Here is a 17,867-nt window from a genome sequence, read left to right as displayed (position 1 = left end):
CGCCAAACTAGCTCCGATCTTTCTCCTTAACTAAGCTGGTGTTCCTCTCGTGTTCCTCAAGAGCGGGGCGCAGCTCTAGCTTTCCTGCAGGTGGCAATGCCCAAGTGGCACTAACAAGACCCCTTTCCCGAGCGGGCGGGACGCGGGGTGCGGGGTGAGGTCTGGCGGAGCGCGGCGCTGCGCCTCAGCGGCAGGCGCGGGGCGGGGAGAGCGGCTGCGGGCCAGCGCTCGGGTTTACGCGCGGGGCGCGCCGCGCGGCTCGCAGCCCTGGCGGCCGGCAGGGGCGGGCGGGCGTGGGCGCGCTGTGTGCGTCCAGCGGCTTTAGGAAGTGGAAGTGGAAGCGCGTGGCGCAGACTGAGCGGGAGTTTTGGAGCGAGTTTGCATGTGGTCAGCGCTGGGCTCTTAAGCCAGCCCCCAGCTCACATTACACTCTATTTATAACCTCTCAGAGCCGTTTCCCCCTGAAAGCAGTTCTTTGGGACCACCTTCTTTTGGCTTCAACCTCTCCTACTCTTGACATTTGAGTAGCTCGGAGGGAAGCTCCTCCAGGTCAGAGTGTTTATATGTAAAGGAGACTGGCCGCTAGGGCTCAGGACCGGGATTATCCAAACTCTGCAGAAACGGGAGCGGCTATTGCTTGGGGAGGGGAAAAAGTCACACGGTTTCCAGTGAAAAGTGACAGAGGGGTGGTGGCGTTTGCAGCCGTCGCGAAGTCTTCTGCCTGGAACCCAAGACTTGCATGCTATGGAACACCCGCTCTTTGGCTGCCTGCGCAGCCCCCACGCCACCGCGCAAGGCTTGCACCCGTTCTCCCAGTCCTCTCTCGCCCTCCATGGAAGATCTGACCATATGTCCTACCCCGAGCTCTCCACTTCTTCCTCGTCTTGCATAATCGCGGGATACCCCAACGAGGAGGGCATGTTTGCCAGCCAGCATCACAGGGGGCACCACCACCACCACCACCATCACCACCACCACCATCAGCAGCAGCAGCACCAAGCTCTGCAAACCAACTGGCACCTCCCGCAGATGTCCTCCCCCCCGAGCGCGGCTCGGCACAGCCTCTGCCTCCAGCCGGACTCGGGAGGGCCCCCGGAGATGGGCAGCAGCCCGCCGGTCTTGTGTTCCAACTCTTCCAGCTTGGGCTCCAGCACCCCAACCGGGGCCGCGTGCGCGCCGGGGGACTACGGGCGCCAGGCGCTGTCACCCGCGGAGGCGGAGAAGAGAAGTGGCGGCAAGAGAAAAAGCGATAGCTCAGGTAAGGGCGCGCCGAGCACCCTGGGCGAAAGGGGCGGGGAGATGTCGGGGAGGACACCCTCGCCACGGTGAGGCGGCTGGGAAGATGGCACAGGTCTTGCCCTCTCTGGCTCCCCGCCGCCAAATTCCGCGGGGGCTGCCTTGGTCCTGTTATTCGGGGACACGTGTTTCTGAGAGGGCACAACTGTAGCCAAGAGCACTAAGCTCTCCAAGGTTCAAACTAGTTTACCAGAGGGTTGAGAATAAAGAGGACAAGTGACAGTATGTGAAATCGATTGCGAAGCGTGACCTGCCATCTGAGCGCTGGGGAGGGCAGCGCAGCCGGGGACGCGGCGCTCGCCGGGCGTGCGTGAGGCTGCCGCTCCTTGACTTTTTCCCCTCCCAAGTTCCCGGCTCCGAGTGGCTCGATTTTTCCCATCATTAACTGGATTTCCAAATTATTGCACAACATTTGGAACTTGCAATGGAACTTGGCAGAGCGTATGAGAAAAAAAAAAAAAAAGTTTTAGTGGGTTTTGTTTTTTTATTCTGATTTCAGAGCTCTTTAAATAGCACCCTTTTCCAAATGGTAAACATTTCCCTTTCTTGAGGAAGAAGATAGAATCTAGGAATTCAGAGAATTTTAAGGAATGGGTCAGAAAATTGTTAATAAAGACATGCTCAGGCTCTTGAAGAAATACGAGTCTTAATGATAGTTGTGGCGCTAATCTAAAGAGAGAACCCCAGTTTCAAAAGAGGAAAGTAATACCCTCCTCCAGTTGAGAATTATCGGAGACAAGTACTGGAAACAAAGTAACCCCAGTGGTGCTGGCTCGCTGCATCCCAGACGCTTGCAGGGCAGGGTGCGCACAGGAGGCGCTGGTCTTAGTGGGGGTGAGCTGAGCAGCCAGGCAAAGGGGGATGCTTGAAGGCTCAGCCTGTCAAGTAAATTGCAACAATCCAGAGAAACTAAAGTTTTTCAGGCAGCTCCTCGAAGCCCTTAAAGGATGCTGTACAATTAAGCGAGTTGTGAGTTTTCTTCCTTAGCTAGAGCGCCTCAACCTGCGTTCCATCTTTTTGGAAAGCGTCATTGGTTTGATATAATATTTACATATTTTCTACCTTTGAGGAAGTGGTTTAACAGCTCTAGAAGGTAATTCCAGATATTGGTTTGGAGGACTGGAGAAATGTGTATCTTTTATAATGCTTTAGGTAAGATCCCATGTAAGTGACAATGATTGCGCAGCATTATTTTGTGTTCCTTTGCAGCAGTGCTATAAATTGTTATTCAGCAGGACTTATGGGAAATCTAACTTTTACTTTCCAAGTCACGGGTAAACTTTTAATGCTCGATCACAAATTAGCTTATATCTAAGAAAGTTACCAGTAGTATCACTCATTTCTAATGGATTTTACTAACCATAAGTGAAACTCTCAAGACGGAGTTAAAAGGTTAATCATAGCAAGAAGGTTTCCATCTTCATGCTAGAAGAAGCCAATTTTAGATGCGGCGATCTTTTCATAGACACAGCATTGGATATCGATGTAACTTTTTTTGGAAACAGATCCCAGTTCAGATTTGTCAACTCACTTTTGCAATTACCAGAAGCTCTTGCTGTTCACTTCACTTTCCGCAATGAGAAATCTGTGTGAGAGATTGTTGTTCCTTATGTTTCCTGAACTTAAACCACTGCACCTAAGTTTCTTAGGGCAAACGGAATTTTCACACAGACATAGGTTATTTGGGTTGGGAGGAAACAGAGAACGTGGGATCTAAGAACTGGTTCCCTTAAATTATTTCATTAACAACTTTCTTAAGAAAATTGGTTATATTACTAGTTCTACTCTCCTTTGGTGGAAAATAACCATATAACAAAATTAGTTTATTTTTACATGTTGAAGCTAATAGAGTGCTGGAAAAATAAACAAACACAAAAGTTAACATCAGCTACATAAAGTATTGATAGATTATATCTTAAGTGGGAAATACAATTAGTCATCACCAAGGATAGAATCCCTGGGGAGTTAGAATGAGCATTTTCTTTGATGGGATATTTTGAAAGAAATTTTGACTAATTAAAAGGAAATATCACAATAATTTCCAGTTAAATATATGTATACTCTTTGAAAATAAAATTTAATTTGGTAATTTTACTATTTGAGTTAATTTATATTTACTGGATCTTTAGATAGATTTAAGTTCATGATATCTTTCTCCTGTGATAATATTGCATTTGATCTTCCATCATTTATGTTCACAGCTATTCCGTTTTATAGCATTGTAAGGGCATCTTGATGTAGCAAAAATTAAAGTGATGTAGAAAATCACTATAATTCTGGTATATTAGTAACACATATCTTTTACTGCTTATAACACAGTTTTGTTATTTCATGATTTCCAAAAATAAAATAAAATTAATTTCTGGACTATTGAAATTTTAAAATTATATTAGATGAGAATTACATCATTTCTAATAGAGACCATCTATATTTTGTTAGGCAGTTTATAATTACTCTGTATTTATAGTTCAGAATAAATGCAGTACATAAATCCAGGGCAAAGTCGAAACCAAATTCTATATCCTTGCATCTGATACCCAGATATTGTGTATGTGTGCATGACTGTGTGGAATTTTAATAGGATTTTAAGCACCAGAAAATACTGAAAAACAACCCGAATTTTGTCCATGGTAGTGATGCTAAAACTACCCTATGTAACACTTACCAGCATGCATTTACATGCATTTCCCATCCCAAACACGCACATTTACGAACTCAAGAAGCTTAAGGATCTAGAAACAAATATTTAAGGACTTTATTCTTCCATTATAGTTTATTGACAGTTGAAAATAACCAAGTTTAATAGAAAAGCACACTGTTATTTTTTATACGAGTTAAACATTTTTGTAACTCTGAACTTGTTCGGCTTTCCAGTGTTATTAGCAAAGCCAACATCTGCCACCTCTTCAAAGGAACTCTTAAAAATCGAAACTTTACAACTGTACTTAAAACAATCTATACAAAGCAGGTGATTCTGAAAAAAAGTCTATAAATAGGGTGAATTACTTGGCTTCAATTACATTTGATTGTTTGCCAAGCGATGTAGTAATAGGTATAAAATGCCCACTTGCAGATAAAATAACCAAAATATATTAATCAATTTAAGTTTAATTTTTATACAGATAATACACAATATAAACATGTAAATATTTTCTATTCAAATTAATTGAATGGATACAAGTACATAGTTTATAAAAAATAAAAATTATATTAAAAGGGAGTGATTTGGAGATGTGGATTTTACAGGGTTTTGAATCATATTAGATTCTTGTAAAATGGCAAATATTTTATTTATAGCTACAAGATCATAAAATATTTATTGTCAAATTATGTCTGTCTATATGCCTGACTATGCAGAATGACAAGAATGACATTAACAAACTGGAAGTTTAAATATAGAGTAATTCTTACCCACCCCAACTCTGGTATTATATTGTAACTTTTTCTAGATATGTCAATCATTATGTTTTCTAAAAGGAAAAAAAGTCACTTTATCATTCATCTCTGTGTTACTGGATTATGTGTGTGTGTTTTTAAAACATTTGTTTTAGAAGTTTAAAAATAATCTATTGGATCTTGGTTATCATAGGAAAATACTGAACAAATTAAATGCCTCCAATTTATGGATTAAAAATAATCACTTTTAGTCTTTTTCTTAGAGTGGTAGATTAATTTTAGATGTGAACATTTTTAAATGGTAAATTGACATTAAAAGATCTAAGCACCATTGACCTACATGCGTGTTCTCAAATGATTACACGCAGAAGAAAGAGCAGCATTAAGGTGCTTATTGTTGAAAGTCAACAATAAATGGGAGGAAGGATGCAAATCGAAATACAAATAGTTTCATGTTCCCTGTAAATATATTTATAGTTTATTTGAAAAGGAAAAGCATTTAATATAAGGCATGGCACTTCTAAAACTTTCATTTGGGTTAAAACTCAGTACTAAATATTGAATATTTTAATCTTTGTTTAAAGTAATTATCAATAGAAACCACTATGTTGGCATCCTGCAAGCTTACCTTAATTAAAAAAATTAAATATATTTTAAGCATGAAAATATATGTGTTTTCCTCCGTGTTTAAAAACATATACTCTTCATCACCGCGTTGGAATTTATAGTAGCTTACAATATTTGTTGTATAACATAAAGAGCTTAAGAAATTAACTTTAAACAAAAATGAAATGGCAGAGGAATCAACTCTTTCCCTTAGATTCAGGGAAATTTGGGAGACAAAGTCCATAGTTATTGGAATTAACTTTTTTTTATCATTTGAGAAATAACCTATGGATTAATTAACAGCTGAATTATGTAAGAAATCCTCACATATAAATCTATTACCTATACTTGGCCTGGTAATGGTGCCAGTTTTATTCATTTACTATATTAAAAATGGCAGCCAGAAATACAAAACAATGATTTGAGAGCTTTGTAGATTTTCATTTCAAATGAGAAAAAAGAAAATAATGCAACAATATATTTTAGTTTTGACTCTGTTCACTTCCATCATTTATTTCTAAAATTTCAGAATGTGTCTCTTTTCTAGGCATTGCTACAATGATTACAAACATCTATGAATGATAAATTCCAAAGATGGAAAAATATTAGAAAATAAAATACACATAGGAATTCCTTAATATTGTTGAGTTATTAACTGTGAGTGATTTTTCTATCTCAAATTTTCTGTATTTTTGTCATATTGTTTTTTATTATAAAATATTCTGTGGGTAAAATATATTAGCACATGAAGTGAGACTATCAGGAGTAGCATTTTTACCTCTTTGATTATAATCATAAATAAGAAGGATTAATTCTTGAGTTGCCAGTTAAATTACATTTCCTGGGTTTTGGTATTGGTGACTGATTCCAAAAGTTTATTAAAATAAATAAATAAATAAATAATAAAGATGAGACACAAACCAAGACCAAAGTCCACAAATTAGAAATTGAGGTAAGTATGCTTGTATTTCCTATTTAACATATTTAAGCAACAAAGCACATTTTATTGTCGCCACTTATTTCTCTATATTAAGTGTTTTAGTTGTTAATATGGTTTAGTCGTCACTAATAACCTTTCTGTTAAGGTTGTAAAATAAATGAAGCACTAACATTTTTTCTATTTTTGTTATGATGCTCTTACAACTATTTCTTGGAATAGTTGTATTGACCTGAAACCCCCAAATAAACATGGAGTAACACAATCAAGAAAGGTTACTTACAACACTCTCTACACTACTTCTCAATCAGTCATCGGTGAGGTTCAAAATCCAACTGGATAAAACTTTGCAGAATGTTTTATTTCTCTCATGGCGTAAAACTTACAGTGGGAAAGGTCATTCCGCCTCAGTCTTCCATTTGCATTACCTATGTTGAGGCAGAATTAATTTAAATCTGATGACCTTTTCTCTATGGTTTTCCAGTTACTTTATAAAAGTGTGAGGGATTTATTTTCACTTTAAGTTACCTTAGATAGCATTTTATGATACAAAATAATCAATAACATATCTGTTGAATGATTTGTATAAATTTTGGACATGGATTTTATATTTCAGAGCATTTCTACTTAAACCCTTTAGTATATTTTTACTAAATGATCAGAAAGTTACTTGGTAAGAGTAAACGTTCACATGTGATTGAATGGGTCAATTATTTTTCCTTATATTTGGCATTTTAAATATGTAATAAAAAAGTAATCCATTATTTATGAAGCCTTCATTTATAATTGTACATTTTCCACAGCACTATAATATTTCTGAATTTATGCATGTTACTGTCTATAATTTTGGTACTATGTATTGGAGTATTTGTTTTTATAAGATTTTGAAAATATTTTATGATATGTTCTCGGTCTCTTACATGTGCATATGAGCAAGAATAATCAGGTAAAATCTGTATTGTATGTATACATTTTTGGAAAGGGTTTGTATGAATGAGAGGAAAATTCTGTAAAAAATAATCACGCTCTCTCTATACTATATAGATTTAAAACTAATAAGTTAGATCTTTAGCCTATATGATATTGCTATACTATTAAAAGCCAGCATTTTTTAAACATTTAATAATTCTAAATATTTGTGTATTTTTGGTGACTTAATTCTTACATCCTTGGAGGTTTTACTTTTATTACAAATATAACGTGTTTACTAGGTAATACTTTCAGTAGTAAAACGGAGTTTTGATTAAATATTTGAATTCAAAAATTGTTTCTCTTCAAAATTTCACAGAATAAATTTAATTCAAAAGTTTTAAACGTATATAAAAATCCTATTGTTTGTTTCCATAAGTTTTCTTTCTAACATATTGTAGCTATGTTTCTGGAAGCTTAGACAGGTACACTGATTGAAATTATGAGTATAAAGTCTTTCTTTTTTATAGCTTTTAGTTTCTCCTGTGTTTTAGAAAGGTAAAAAGGGGAGCTTTGAATTAACGAGGACATGGCATCTATACTTAAAAGCACACTTTTAAATAATCAGTTTATGTAGAGATACACACACTAATAGATAGAATTCCAAATTTAATTACTTGATAACTGAACCTTTGAACTAGAGCATCCACCTTAAACACTGCAACGTGATATTCTATATTCCAGCTGCAAAATAAAATATTAGGCTTGGAGCATATACAGCTGTGTGGAGAGTCCAACGGGTTGAAGCTGGTAATCATTGATAGTCACTAAAGTCAAACCTGCCAACTCCCCTGCAGTTTTGGTTTTCTGTTTCCCCCCCTTTAGCTCATTACTCTCCACACATTTCAAGAGATTCCCATAATACTATATAAAAAAAATCTCCAGTTATCTTACATGACTGTGGGCAAGAAAATGATTAAGATGAAGTCATTTCTCAGGCTCCGCGGAAACCTAGAGGCGGGTCCAGCTTAGGCTGGTGGATGCCAGTAGAATTTTGAAGGCCTGGAATTTTGCTCTTTGAAAAATACAGCCTTAAAGCTTTGCCAGAAATGACACCCAAATAAGACCTTATTTCTGCAAAGTGATAGTTATTTGCAAATGTAGTGGTGAAATGTGCTCAGTGTCTGTAGAGATGGCTTCTCACACTGCCTGGACTGCACAGTAAACTTTTGGATGGTTTTTCTTAGCCTCTTAAAGAAGGAGCAAACTAAACTGAGCTGTAGTCTTATTAGCAGAAAAAAATAAAATGGTAGTGACTTATGAAATGAACAATGAAAACCAAGTAAATTTTGCAGATGGATGATTTTATTTTGATGGTAAAATCACGTGGTTCGGTAAAATAGAATTGCGCCATCAAAACCTTAGTGGGCACTAAATACATAAAATGTAGATTTGATTTTGTAGGAAACCAATAATTTGGACAGTGGCTTTTACATTTTAAGAAAAACCTAAAGAGAACTTTACTACTAACTGAATAGATTGAAATTAAGTGACATCTCTCTGCAGTTAATATTTTTCAAAAGTAAAATGGGCTCTCAGTGTGTTTGCTGCTTTTCACAATTAAAATCTGTGCAACTACAGGTGCAAACTGTGTTTACTTTGGAATATTTCTTTTTCTTACTTGAAATATAAATGGGGCTGCAGGCATTAAACTAAACAGCATGTAGATGTAAACTATTGGGACAGATCGAAATGACAGGAAAGCCTCAGGTTAGGCATCCAAATCTGACGGCCTGCTGCCATTCACATTTCTAGAATTACCATCTTTTGCATGTCTACCTTCAAAATTCAGGGAATTATAGATACCTTTTCTTCCAGAACTATTCTTTGTTCTTGGAAATAGAACTTTATTTACCAAACTTATTCTTGGATATCCAGATCTTGGGAATATTAAAAGAAGCAGCAACACTTTTTTTGCATATTTAGCTATTAGTTGATACATCATAAAGGATAGATCTTATTTCTTAGTCATCCTATCACACAAGAAAACAGATGGCCCATTCAAAGGTATAATTTAAGAGAGTTTGATTATGACTATTTGATGATGGGCAGCATGTAGGGAATCAACAGGAAATGGTAAGTCACTCAGGGCCTGCCCACAAGTAGAAAACATTAATGTCTCTAAACCTGAGGGGGCGAGTAGAGGGAGCTTTTATACGAATCCAGAATCCAGTGAGAGGCACAGGAGAGAAGCCTCCTGGGAAAGTTGGGACCTCAGGTGGAGAATTGCAGCTGATACCAAATATCAGTCCAGTAATCTATCTTCATGCTTCCCAATCGCCTTCTGTTCCCTCCCATTGGCCACATGTCATCAGAAGACAAAGAAGCCGAGCACAGGAGGCCCAGTAGATGAAAGCCAGAGAAGTCAACCTAAAGGAATACAGACAGTCCTCAGAGCAGTGGCCAGAGTAGATCTAGGAGAACACAGCGTCTTACTCTGTCTTTTACAAACTTTGATTTAACTTCTCTGTACCTTAGTTTCCTAAAAATTATAGTGAGTTAATAAACACAAGTCACTTAGAGCAGTGTTTGGCTCAGTAGGTGTTATTTTTGTCATGTATCGAAGTAGGTGCAATTATGTTGTGGGTGTGCACCATCTGAAAACAATTTTCTATGTTGCCTGTTTATTTGTATTTTACTACTAATAGTGCTATAGAAAATGTTGCTTGCTTAAAAGATTGTTAAAGATTTAAAATAATCTGCAACTGCCCCTAGAATTGTAAGTAGCATGTTGTTTTCTTGAAGTACAGGGTGAGTTCTAGACCAAGTTGTATAAAAGGCTCAAGTTGCCTTCACTTATTCACCCTCAAGATTCCCATTCCGTAGCCTCTTTTGCTTGGGCATCTCCAACCTTCTTTCCTAGATATATCCTGCCACTTCTCGGACAAACACCTGTTTTCATGAGGTATGGATAAAGGGGCATTTAGTCAAGAGGGAATAGAGCTTAAACCGAAGGGATTTAAATATGACAGTAAAATTTTAGGGCTCTGTTTCAGCTGTTAACTTGGAGGTTGGGCGTGACATTTGTCTGCTGTGCTATAAATTTTATTGCAGAAGGACTTTACGTATTGTAGCTCTTTGTTATTTCTGGTGGTTCCATTTGGAGACCCTCATGAATGGCAAATATGCAAATACCACTAAAACTAAAAATGCATTATATCCCACATGATATGCATAAAAACCATTTTAGTTTGGCGATCATCTAGTTTTCCAAAGAAAATTATTTACTTGTTTGTGTATTTATTTATATTTAACAAATTGTTGAGAATCATTGTGTAGGTTGAGACCAGAGAGAAAAGCAACACTCACCCGAGTTTCGAGTTCTGAGTGATTAGTTTGTTTCACTCTGCTTAGCTTAGTCACCTCTCCTGCACCCACTGTTCAATGTGGGCAATTCAGAAACGTATTTCAGAGATGTTTTAAATTATTATGGTGATGGTCCGTGGCAGTTGCTTTTACATAAATAGGAGAATCAAATAGTGTATTAAAATTCTAAATGCGGAGTTAACTCTTTCAAAGCTCCTACATTCGCAGCAATTTAATCCCTAAGATAGAAGTGGAAAGGACTAGTGACTCTGGCCTGCTAGTTCATGGGAGGCTGGGAGGGAGGGAGAGGTGTGTGTGAAGCACAAAACAGTGCATGTTCAGTAAGAAACAGCAGGAACAGCCAACTGCATCATCCTCTTCATTACTTTCGGATTTCAGGGTAGGCTTAATTTGTTAAGTTTTTTAAAGCTAGGTTGTAATCAATAATGTTTGAACAGGTCATTAGAATCAGAATGATCAAGACAACTAGAAGAGTCCCAAGGCATCAGCCAGCTCAATGAATGTATTTCCTAGATGAGAGACAGGGCCCAGAGAAGTTAAGTAATGTCTGTCCATTCGGCCAAGTAGTGGCAGCTGAACTTCCATATCCTGACTTCAGCCTAGTGCCCTTAAAAGGAAAATCTCATAAAATATTTTTAAACCTTAAGTTTTTAGTCTTCCCAATAAAAATAAATTTCAGCATCATTTAAAATGTTGGCTACTGCCTTTGGGTGAATAAAGTGCAATTTCACCGAGTGCTTTACTTGGGTGTAAACTACCTCCTTCTGAGTCTGATTCGATGTCATTACCTCAGACGTTTCTCATTCTCATATTATAAATATGAAAACTGTTATACTTTCTCAACTTCAGTTTTCTTGTTTTGAAGTACCAGCGTGCCTGTGTGTTTTTTTAACCCTCACCTGAGGATATGTTTCCATTGCTTTTCGGGGGGGGGGAGACAGAGAGAGAGAGAGAGAGAGAGAGAGAGAGAAACATCTATGTGAGAAACATCCACACCGATTGGTGCCTCCCACCTAAACCCCGACCAGGGCCGGGGACCAAGCCTGCGACTGAGGTATGTGCCCTCACTCAATAATAAACTGTAGCATTTTAGTTTAAACCAGAGTTTAGCATCTGGCAAAGTGCGCATGGACTGTGCTATATTGCATCAGTAGATGTTTATGTAAACAGAATCTGATTTTGGGTAGCCATTTGTGAGTTGAAGAATTCGTTACCTGTCTTGAATTTTCTAAATCCAATACAAGTGAATTTTGTTGAATTGAGTTTTACATAGAATGCATTTGCTTTTTTGTGTTCAAAGTAATAAACAGCAGCAACTAGACAGCTATCAACTCTACTTTGTCTCAGGTCATTAACTTTATCTACATTCTTAGGTATTGATCTTACTTTTTAATTTAATATACAGGATGGGGTAAAAGGTAGGTTTACAGTTGTTTGTATGGAAAATAATACACTAATTAATAAATAATAATACAGGAATAAACTGTGTCACGCACTCACAACTGTAAGTCCTACTTTTGCCCATCCTGTAGTCTACTTACATAGAAGACCCTAAAAAATATTAATGGTTGGCGCCTTGCCTTTGCTAACCAGTGTGCCTTCCTTGTCTCTCCTGCTCTTCTGCCCACCCCCGTCTCCCCCACAATCTGTACGCATCAGGCCCATCTGCTCCTCCCCGGGAACATGAGCCGTATAGCCCCTGGAACACTCTTCACAGTGACCGCTCATGCCATTCCCAGATCACTACTTCTCACTAAACCCTCAAAACACAAAATTAAACGTGAACAATACAGCTGGTTTTTCCAAGAATTTTTTTCCTGTTTTTTCTTTTTTGTATAAACTTTATTTCCACAATCATAAAAAATAATTCCTCATGTGCATAATTTTAATTTACACTCAAAATGCCTTCACATTAATGATCTCAAATGATGATTTCTTCTTTTCCACTAGACTTATATTCAGGACTCAGCCATGCTGTTGCTGCTTACACAGCTCAGCCCGAATCCATTCTGTTGTACATGCTTCTAGATTTTTCCCCTGTTCCTACTTTAATGTATCTTGCACTTAATTTTGTTTTCTCCCCAGGTCTCCTGATGTAGCTGTCTTCTGAGTATCTTTATCGCTTTTCATTCCCTAATAGAATCTTATATTGAAAGTAAAGTAATATTTTGACTAATGCCCATCAATGATATAAGACTAGGTTTTACTTGTACTGATTCTTGTGTGCAAATTTTGTTTAATATCAGACATATATAAGATAATTAATATGTAATATAATATATAATTCAATATATAATATAATCTCATTTGTGTTGCATATATAATCAGATAGATAAATGTATTTATAATAGTGCTTTCTTGGCAAAACATTGTTTTCATAGTCTATGTAACATGATACTAAATGTTAGTTTTAAACAGTGTTCTCATACTTTCTAACTTGGGTACCTAAATGTATGTCGTCGTAGCTGCATGTAAGGAGTTTTCCACATGATTTTCTGCATTTCCCATCTACTCAAGAACATTACTTACTATCTAATTTCCTTGGATAAGAATTTAGGGCTATAAATAAATTAGCTTCCATCTATAATCTCCCAACTCAATCATTAAAGGCTTTATTGACCAGCAGGGCCAGTTTTGTTGACATTGTTTTGCTTTTATTATAACTAATGTTTCTTCAATAAAGTCGCTTACACTTGTCACTTTTTAAAAAAACTTTATTTTGAGAAAGTTGTAAATTCACATGCAGTCGTAAGAAATAATACTTAGGAATCCCATATACCTTTTACCCAGTTTCCCCCAATGGCAATATCTTGCATAACTATAATACAAGAACATAATAGCCAGGAAACTGATATTTCTACATTCTAGGAAACTGATAAAATCCACTAACCTTATTTAGATTTCATTAGTTTTACATGCACTTGTGTGTGTATGCCTTTAATTCTATGCTGCCTGCCTATTTATTTTGTATTTTGATCCCATAGCCTGCAATATCTTTTCCTAATATATATTCATTATTTTCACTCAAATCTGGCTTGTGACACCTTCTCAGGCCAGTACTACCTTTCTCTTACCAAATTAATATCTATAGACTACATGATAATACACTTAAATTTTGCCTGATGGTTCTCTTTGCTGTTCCTATTTCACATCTCTAGTTTTTATTTGAATTATATGTGCTCCCAAAGGGGAAGTCAGTTTCTAATTTTTATTTTATGTGGTATTCAACATTGGGTTAGGTGCACAAAAATGCTGGATAAATCCTATTTGCAGCCTAGAAAATGCTTCGCTAATGATGAATGAGTTATCTGTTAGGAGTTTTCTGAGAATCTTGGTTCCAGGCATCTAGTAGGAGGGCAAATTCAGAAGAGTTTTGAGCATTCCACCAGAGAATTTAATGAGTATCCAGCTTAAGTAATTATCTGTTTGTTTCTGATTGATTTTCATGGATGCTTCCTAAAGTGAAATACCTGTGATTACATGGTGTATATTTACTATTTATGAAGAAATGTGGACAAAAATTAATATGCACTTATTAAAAACTTAAATAAATCAGCAAAAATCTCCATTTTGAAAGGTAAGATTAACTAAAATTTAATTAAGGTTAATTTTAATTAAGTAATTTCATTTAAATTCAATTTAATTAAGATATAGTTAATTAAGATTAACTAAAATTTAAAAATCAGTTTCTTGATATCACTAAATGTATTATGAATACTCACTAGCCATGTGTGGCTACTGCCTAATATAATGAAGAAGGCAGGTGTAGGACATTTCCATCTGTTAGAAAGTCTAATTGAACAGTGCTGCTAAAACCAAAGGACGAACTGTTGTGGTCTTCAACTACTGAAAGGGTCATCAAAGGTGAGAACCTCCTTAAGTGGAGAAAGAGATGATGAGAATTGAAATACCACACAAAGTCAAATGCGCTTGCAGCCTTATTTACAGTAGCCAAGCTGTGGAAGCAGCCCAAGTGCCCATCAGTAGATGAGTGGACAAAAAAGCCGTGGTGCATACACATACATGCGATGGAATATTACTCGGCCATTAAAAAGAAAGAAACCTTACACTTTGCAACAGCATGGCTGAACCTAGAGGTTATAATGCTAAGTGAAATAAGTCAATCAGAGAAAGACAAATACCACATGATTTCCCTTAATATGTGGAATCTGAAGAACAATATAAAAAAACAAAACAGAAACAGACTCACAGATACAGAGAACAGACTGATGGCTGCCAGAGGGGAGGGGTTGGGGGACTGAGTGGAAAAGGTGAAGGTATTGAGAAGTACAGATCGGAAGTTACAGAATAGTAACAGGGATGTAAAGTACAGCATAGAGAATATAGTCAATAATACTGTAATAACTGTGTATGGTGCCCATTGGGTACTGGAAATGTCAGGGGGAACACTAAAGTACATGATTGGTTAACCACTATGCTGTACAACTGAAACTAATACAAAATAATATTGAATGTAAATTGTAATTTAAAATTTTTAATATATATGTATTTTAAAAGTAATAACTAATAGTTGTAGCATATCTGAAAGTAAAATGTAAGGAGCATTCTTTTGCTAAAACTTTTTGGATAAATACTGGGTTTACTCAACCAAATGTTTACTTAAAGAAAATACATTTATGGTTTTGAAGAGGTCAAAGTGTATCCTAAAATAATTACTAATTAAACATAATCTCTAAGTCTGAGATTTGGGCAGTTATCAAAATAAAATAAAAATAGCGACATTAAATTATTGATTTATATATACAGTATTAAAATGAAGTAAAACACAATATAACAATGATGTAAATGTTTTAAAAAATAGAATTTTGGAAGTGGGAAGGCAAACAATGAAAGCATATTAAAAAATGTTAGGTCAACTAGGGAGATTCTTCCAGGCCTCTTGAGGACTAGGGAGGAGAACATTTTTCTGGGAAAGGGTGAGGAACATGCCAGGAATTAGGCTAGATTTTCCAGGGGAAAGTATGAAAACGTAATAGAATCAGACAGTGGCAATTAATGATAAAAATTTATTAACTTTCAAAGCCTCTCAAAAGATTTGGTCTTTTATAGTCCCTGGTGTGAATTCCAGAATTGCAAATGTCAGGTAGTTGACAAACAGAAGAGCCTCTTAGGGGAAAGTTTTAACTTTTGGAGGAAGAAAGTGAGGATAGAGTATCTGTCTTGGCATCAGAAAAAGAGCAAACGCAAGGAAGAGTGACGTATAGGGAGTCTCCTCTGTACCGTGGAACATCTGGGCCTGTTTGGCTGTCGCCATACATTACACAGTGAAGCTGCCACAACCGCAGGGTTCTGAATATGTGGGGAGCAGGAGGACTATACATCAGTGGATTCATTTTTAATAGAGATTAATTGGTAATTAATTGATGATTGAACTGCTAGTGATTTGTGAGAGAAAAGGCAATATTACCACTATGTATTAAGCAAAAATATTACTAGATACCTAGATACGTGCATGTTAGAATTTATGAGTTGAGGGTGTACATTCAAGTATGGAAATGTAGAAAATTGTTAATGATTGAATTCAGGTTATCTTAGGACCACATAAACACAAAACAATCCAAAAATACGTACACTGCAGCATTGGGCAAAGCATGCAGGAGTGTCCAGGCAACTCTCAATTTTTTTCAGAGATTTTGGAACAGAAGCAGGCCAGACCAAATGTAATTTGTAATAAAGTTTTATTGGCAGTGTAGAAGTGTGGGTAAAACATTTTAGTAGTTTTCAGTAGGTGAAATTGATGATTTACTTTTCTACTGAAAATGTGCTCATTATATTTGTAGTCATTGGTTTGTTTGTTTTTTTACTTTAGATCAACACGTCTTAATTTTTCCCAATTAAAAGATACCGTACCTATTTCAGGAACTAAGTAGAAATAAGAGGTTATTTATGTCTGCAATTCTTTTTAAAAAGCATCACTAAAGAATGTTAGTTAAACGCAGTCAAGTAGTTAAATGCATGTTGGTACACAGTAGAAATAGGTGGCTTCCAAATTGAATGGTTTTACCTTGAAAACTCAGGATGTGAGGAAGCCAAACTAAACCAATAGAAAATTTAAATATTATTCAAAGTGGATGGAATAAAGTGGATCCTTAATTTAACTGTGTCCTAAATAGGTGCTGAACTACGGAGAGGTAGCTACACCTGCAAGTCACAAACAGAAATCTCATTAAGGGATTTTCTTCATGAGGCAGTTGTGCTATTCTTAGGTCAGCTATAAATACTATTTCACATTTTCTCTGTATTTCTGATATTTTTTAAAAAGCATTCTCATTTCACACTTTCTAATAGAATTACACCTCATTTTGAATCACCTATTAACCTTAAGAAGCAGTGTTAGTATTTTAGATCATGTTGAATTTCTGAGAAACAAGTAACTCGGAGAAGAACTATTTAGATAAATGGTAATTAATGGCAGATTGTAGCCCATCCTTCCCTGGCCCAGGACACACACACACCGATGACATAGGTGTTTCAGTGGTATTATAATTCACAAACTCAGACATAATTCACTAACTGCCTACCGTGTGCCCGGGGCTTGGTTCTGCGAGTACTGTGTACTATGAGTCTACTAAATCGAATAGAACTCCTGAGGCTTCTAGAAGGGCCCACAGCACAGTAGCAAAGACTGAGATGAAAACAACTGGATGCAACAATACGAGAGAGGATGCTATAACGTGGCGTAGGTGAGGAAAATATCCAAAGAAATCCAGGAAAGTTTCAGGAAATGACAAAACATGCCATAATTTCTCTCACTTATTACTTTCCGTTTCTGAAGTCATGAGTGTATGAAAATCTATTGCACTGTGACCTGGATCAAATCACCTTTGGAAAAAAGTATAAGGATCCTTGTTGATTAATACAGACGTGAAATACAGGGTAGGTTTTGGGTTCCTGGAATCATGCATGAAATTTATTCCTAGTCATTCCTGTTCAGATCCTCAGTTGTTATGCTTGAAGCATTCTTTTGTCTTATGCACCAAGGTTTATGGGCAGTAGTAATTGATCGTAGAAAACTAAACTCTGTAATTCAAAAATATTTTTCCCAGGACACCCTTTGATAAAATCAGAGTGGAAGGTAAGATATTTTGCTAGCTGGTAAAATGTGCCGTATTATTTTTGGCACGAAATCGCTACCGTCTTGATATGGCAGGAGAGGATTAGGCCTACGGAAGACACTGTGGAGTCCAGCTATATAGGCATGCCTCTCATATGTAGGCTCTCTTATATTTCAGGTACTGACTTCGTAGGAATATTGTGAAACAAGCAAAATGACTCTTCGTTTTCCCTAGGTTTCCCTTCTTTATACTTCTTGGCA

The 17,867-nt window shown here is 36.8% G+C and overlaps 1 protein-coding gene across 2 annotated transcripts in view; it reads left to right on the top strand.

The window, feature by feature from the left end:
- The first annotated feature begins 281 nt into the window (after positions 1 to 281).
- MEOX2 (mesenchyme homeobox 2) overlaps positions 282 to 17,867 on the top strand; it is a 58,322-nt gene continuing 40,736 nt past the window's right edge. The window contains exon 1 of one of the 2 annotated variants that reach the window (XM_087821188.1): positions 282 to 1,258. In XM_087821188.1, coding sequence (XP_087677314.1) covers positions 745 to 1,258 — 514 coding nt within the window. In that variant the 5' untranslated portion in view covers positions 282 to 744. The remainder of the gene's footprint in view (positions 1,259 to 17,867) is intronic. The other variant, XM_016218845.2, reaches the window with a different exon arrangement.

Source organism: Miniopterus natalensis, chromosome 10 (genome assembly GCF_054644295.1).
Source record: "Miniopterus natalensis isolate mMinNat1 chromosome 10, mMinNat1.hap1, whole genome shotgun sequence".
Classification (NCBI taxonomy): Eukaryota; Metazoa; Chordata; class Mammalia; order Chiroptera; family Miniopteridae; genus Miniopterus; species Miniopterus natalensis.
The sequence above is the reverse complement of the archived record's forward strand: the minus strand, read 5'-3'. Positions and strand labels throughout refer to the sequence as shown.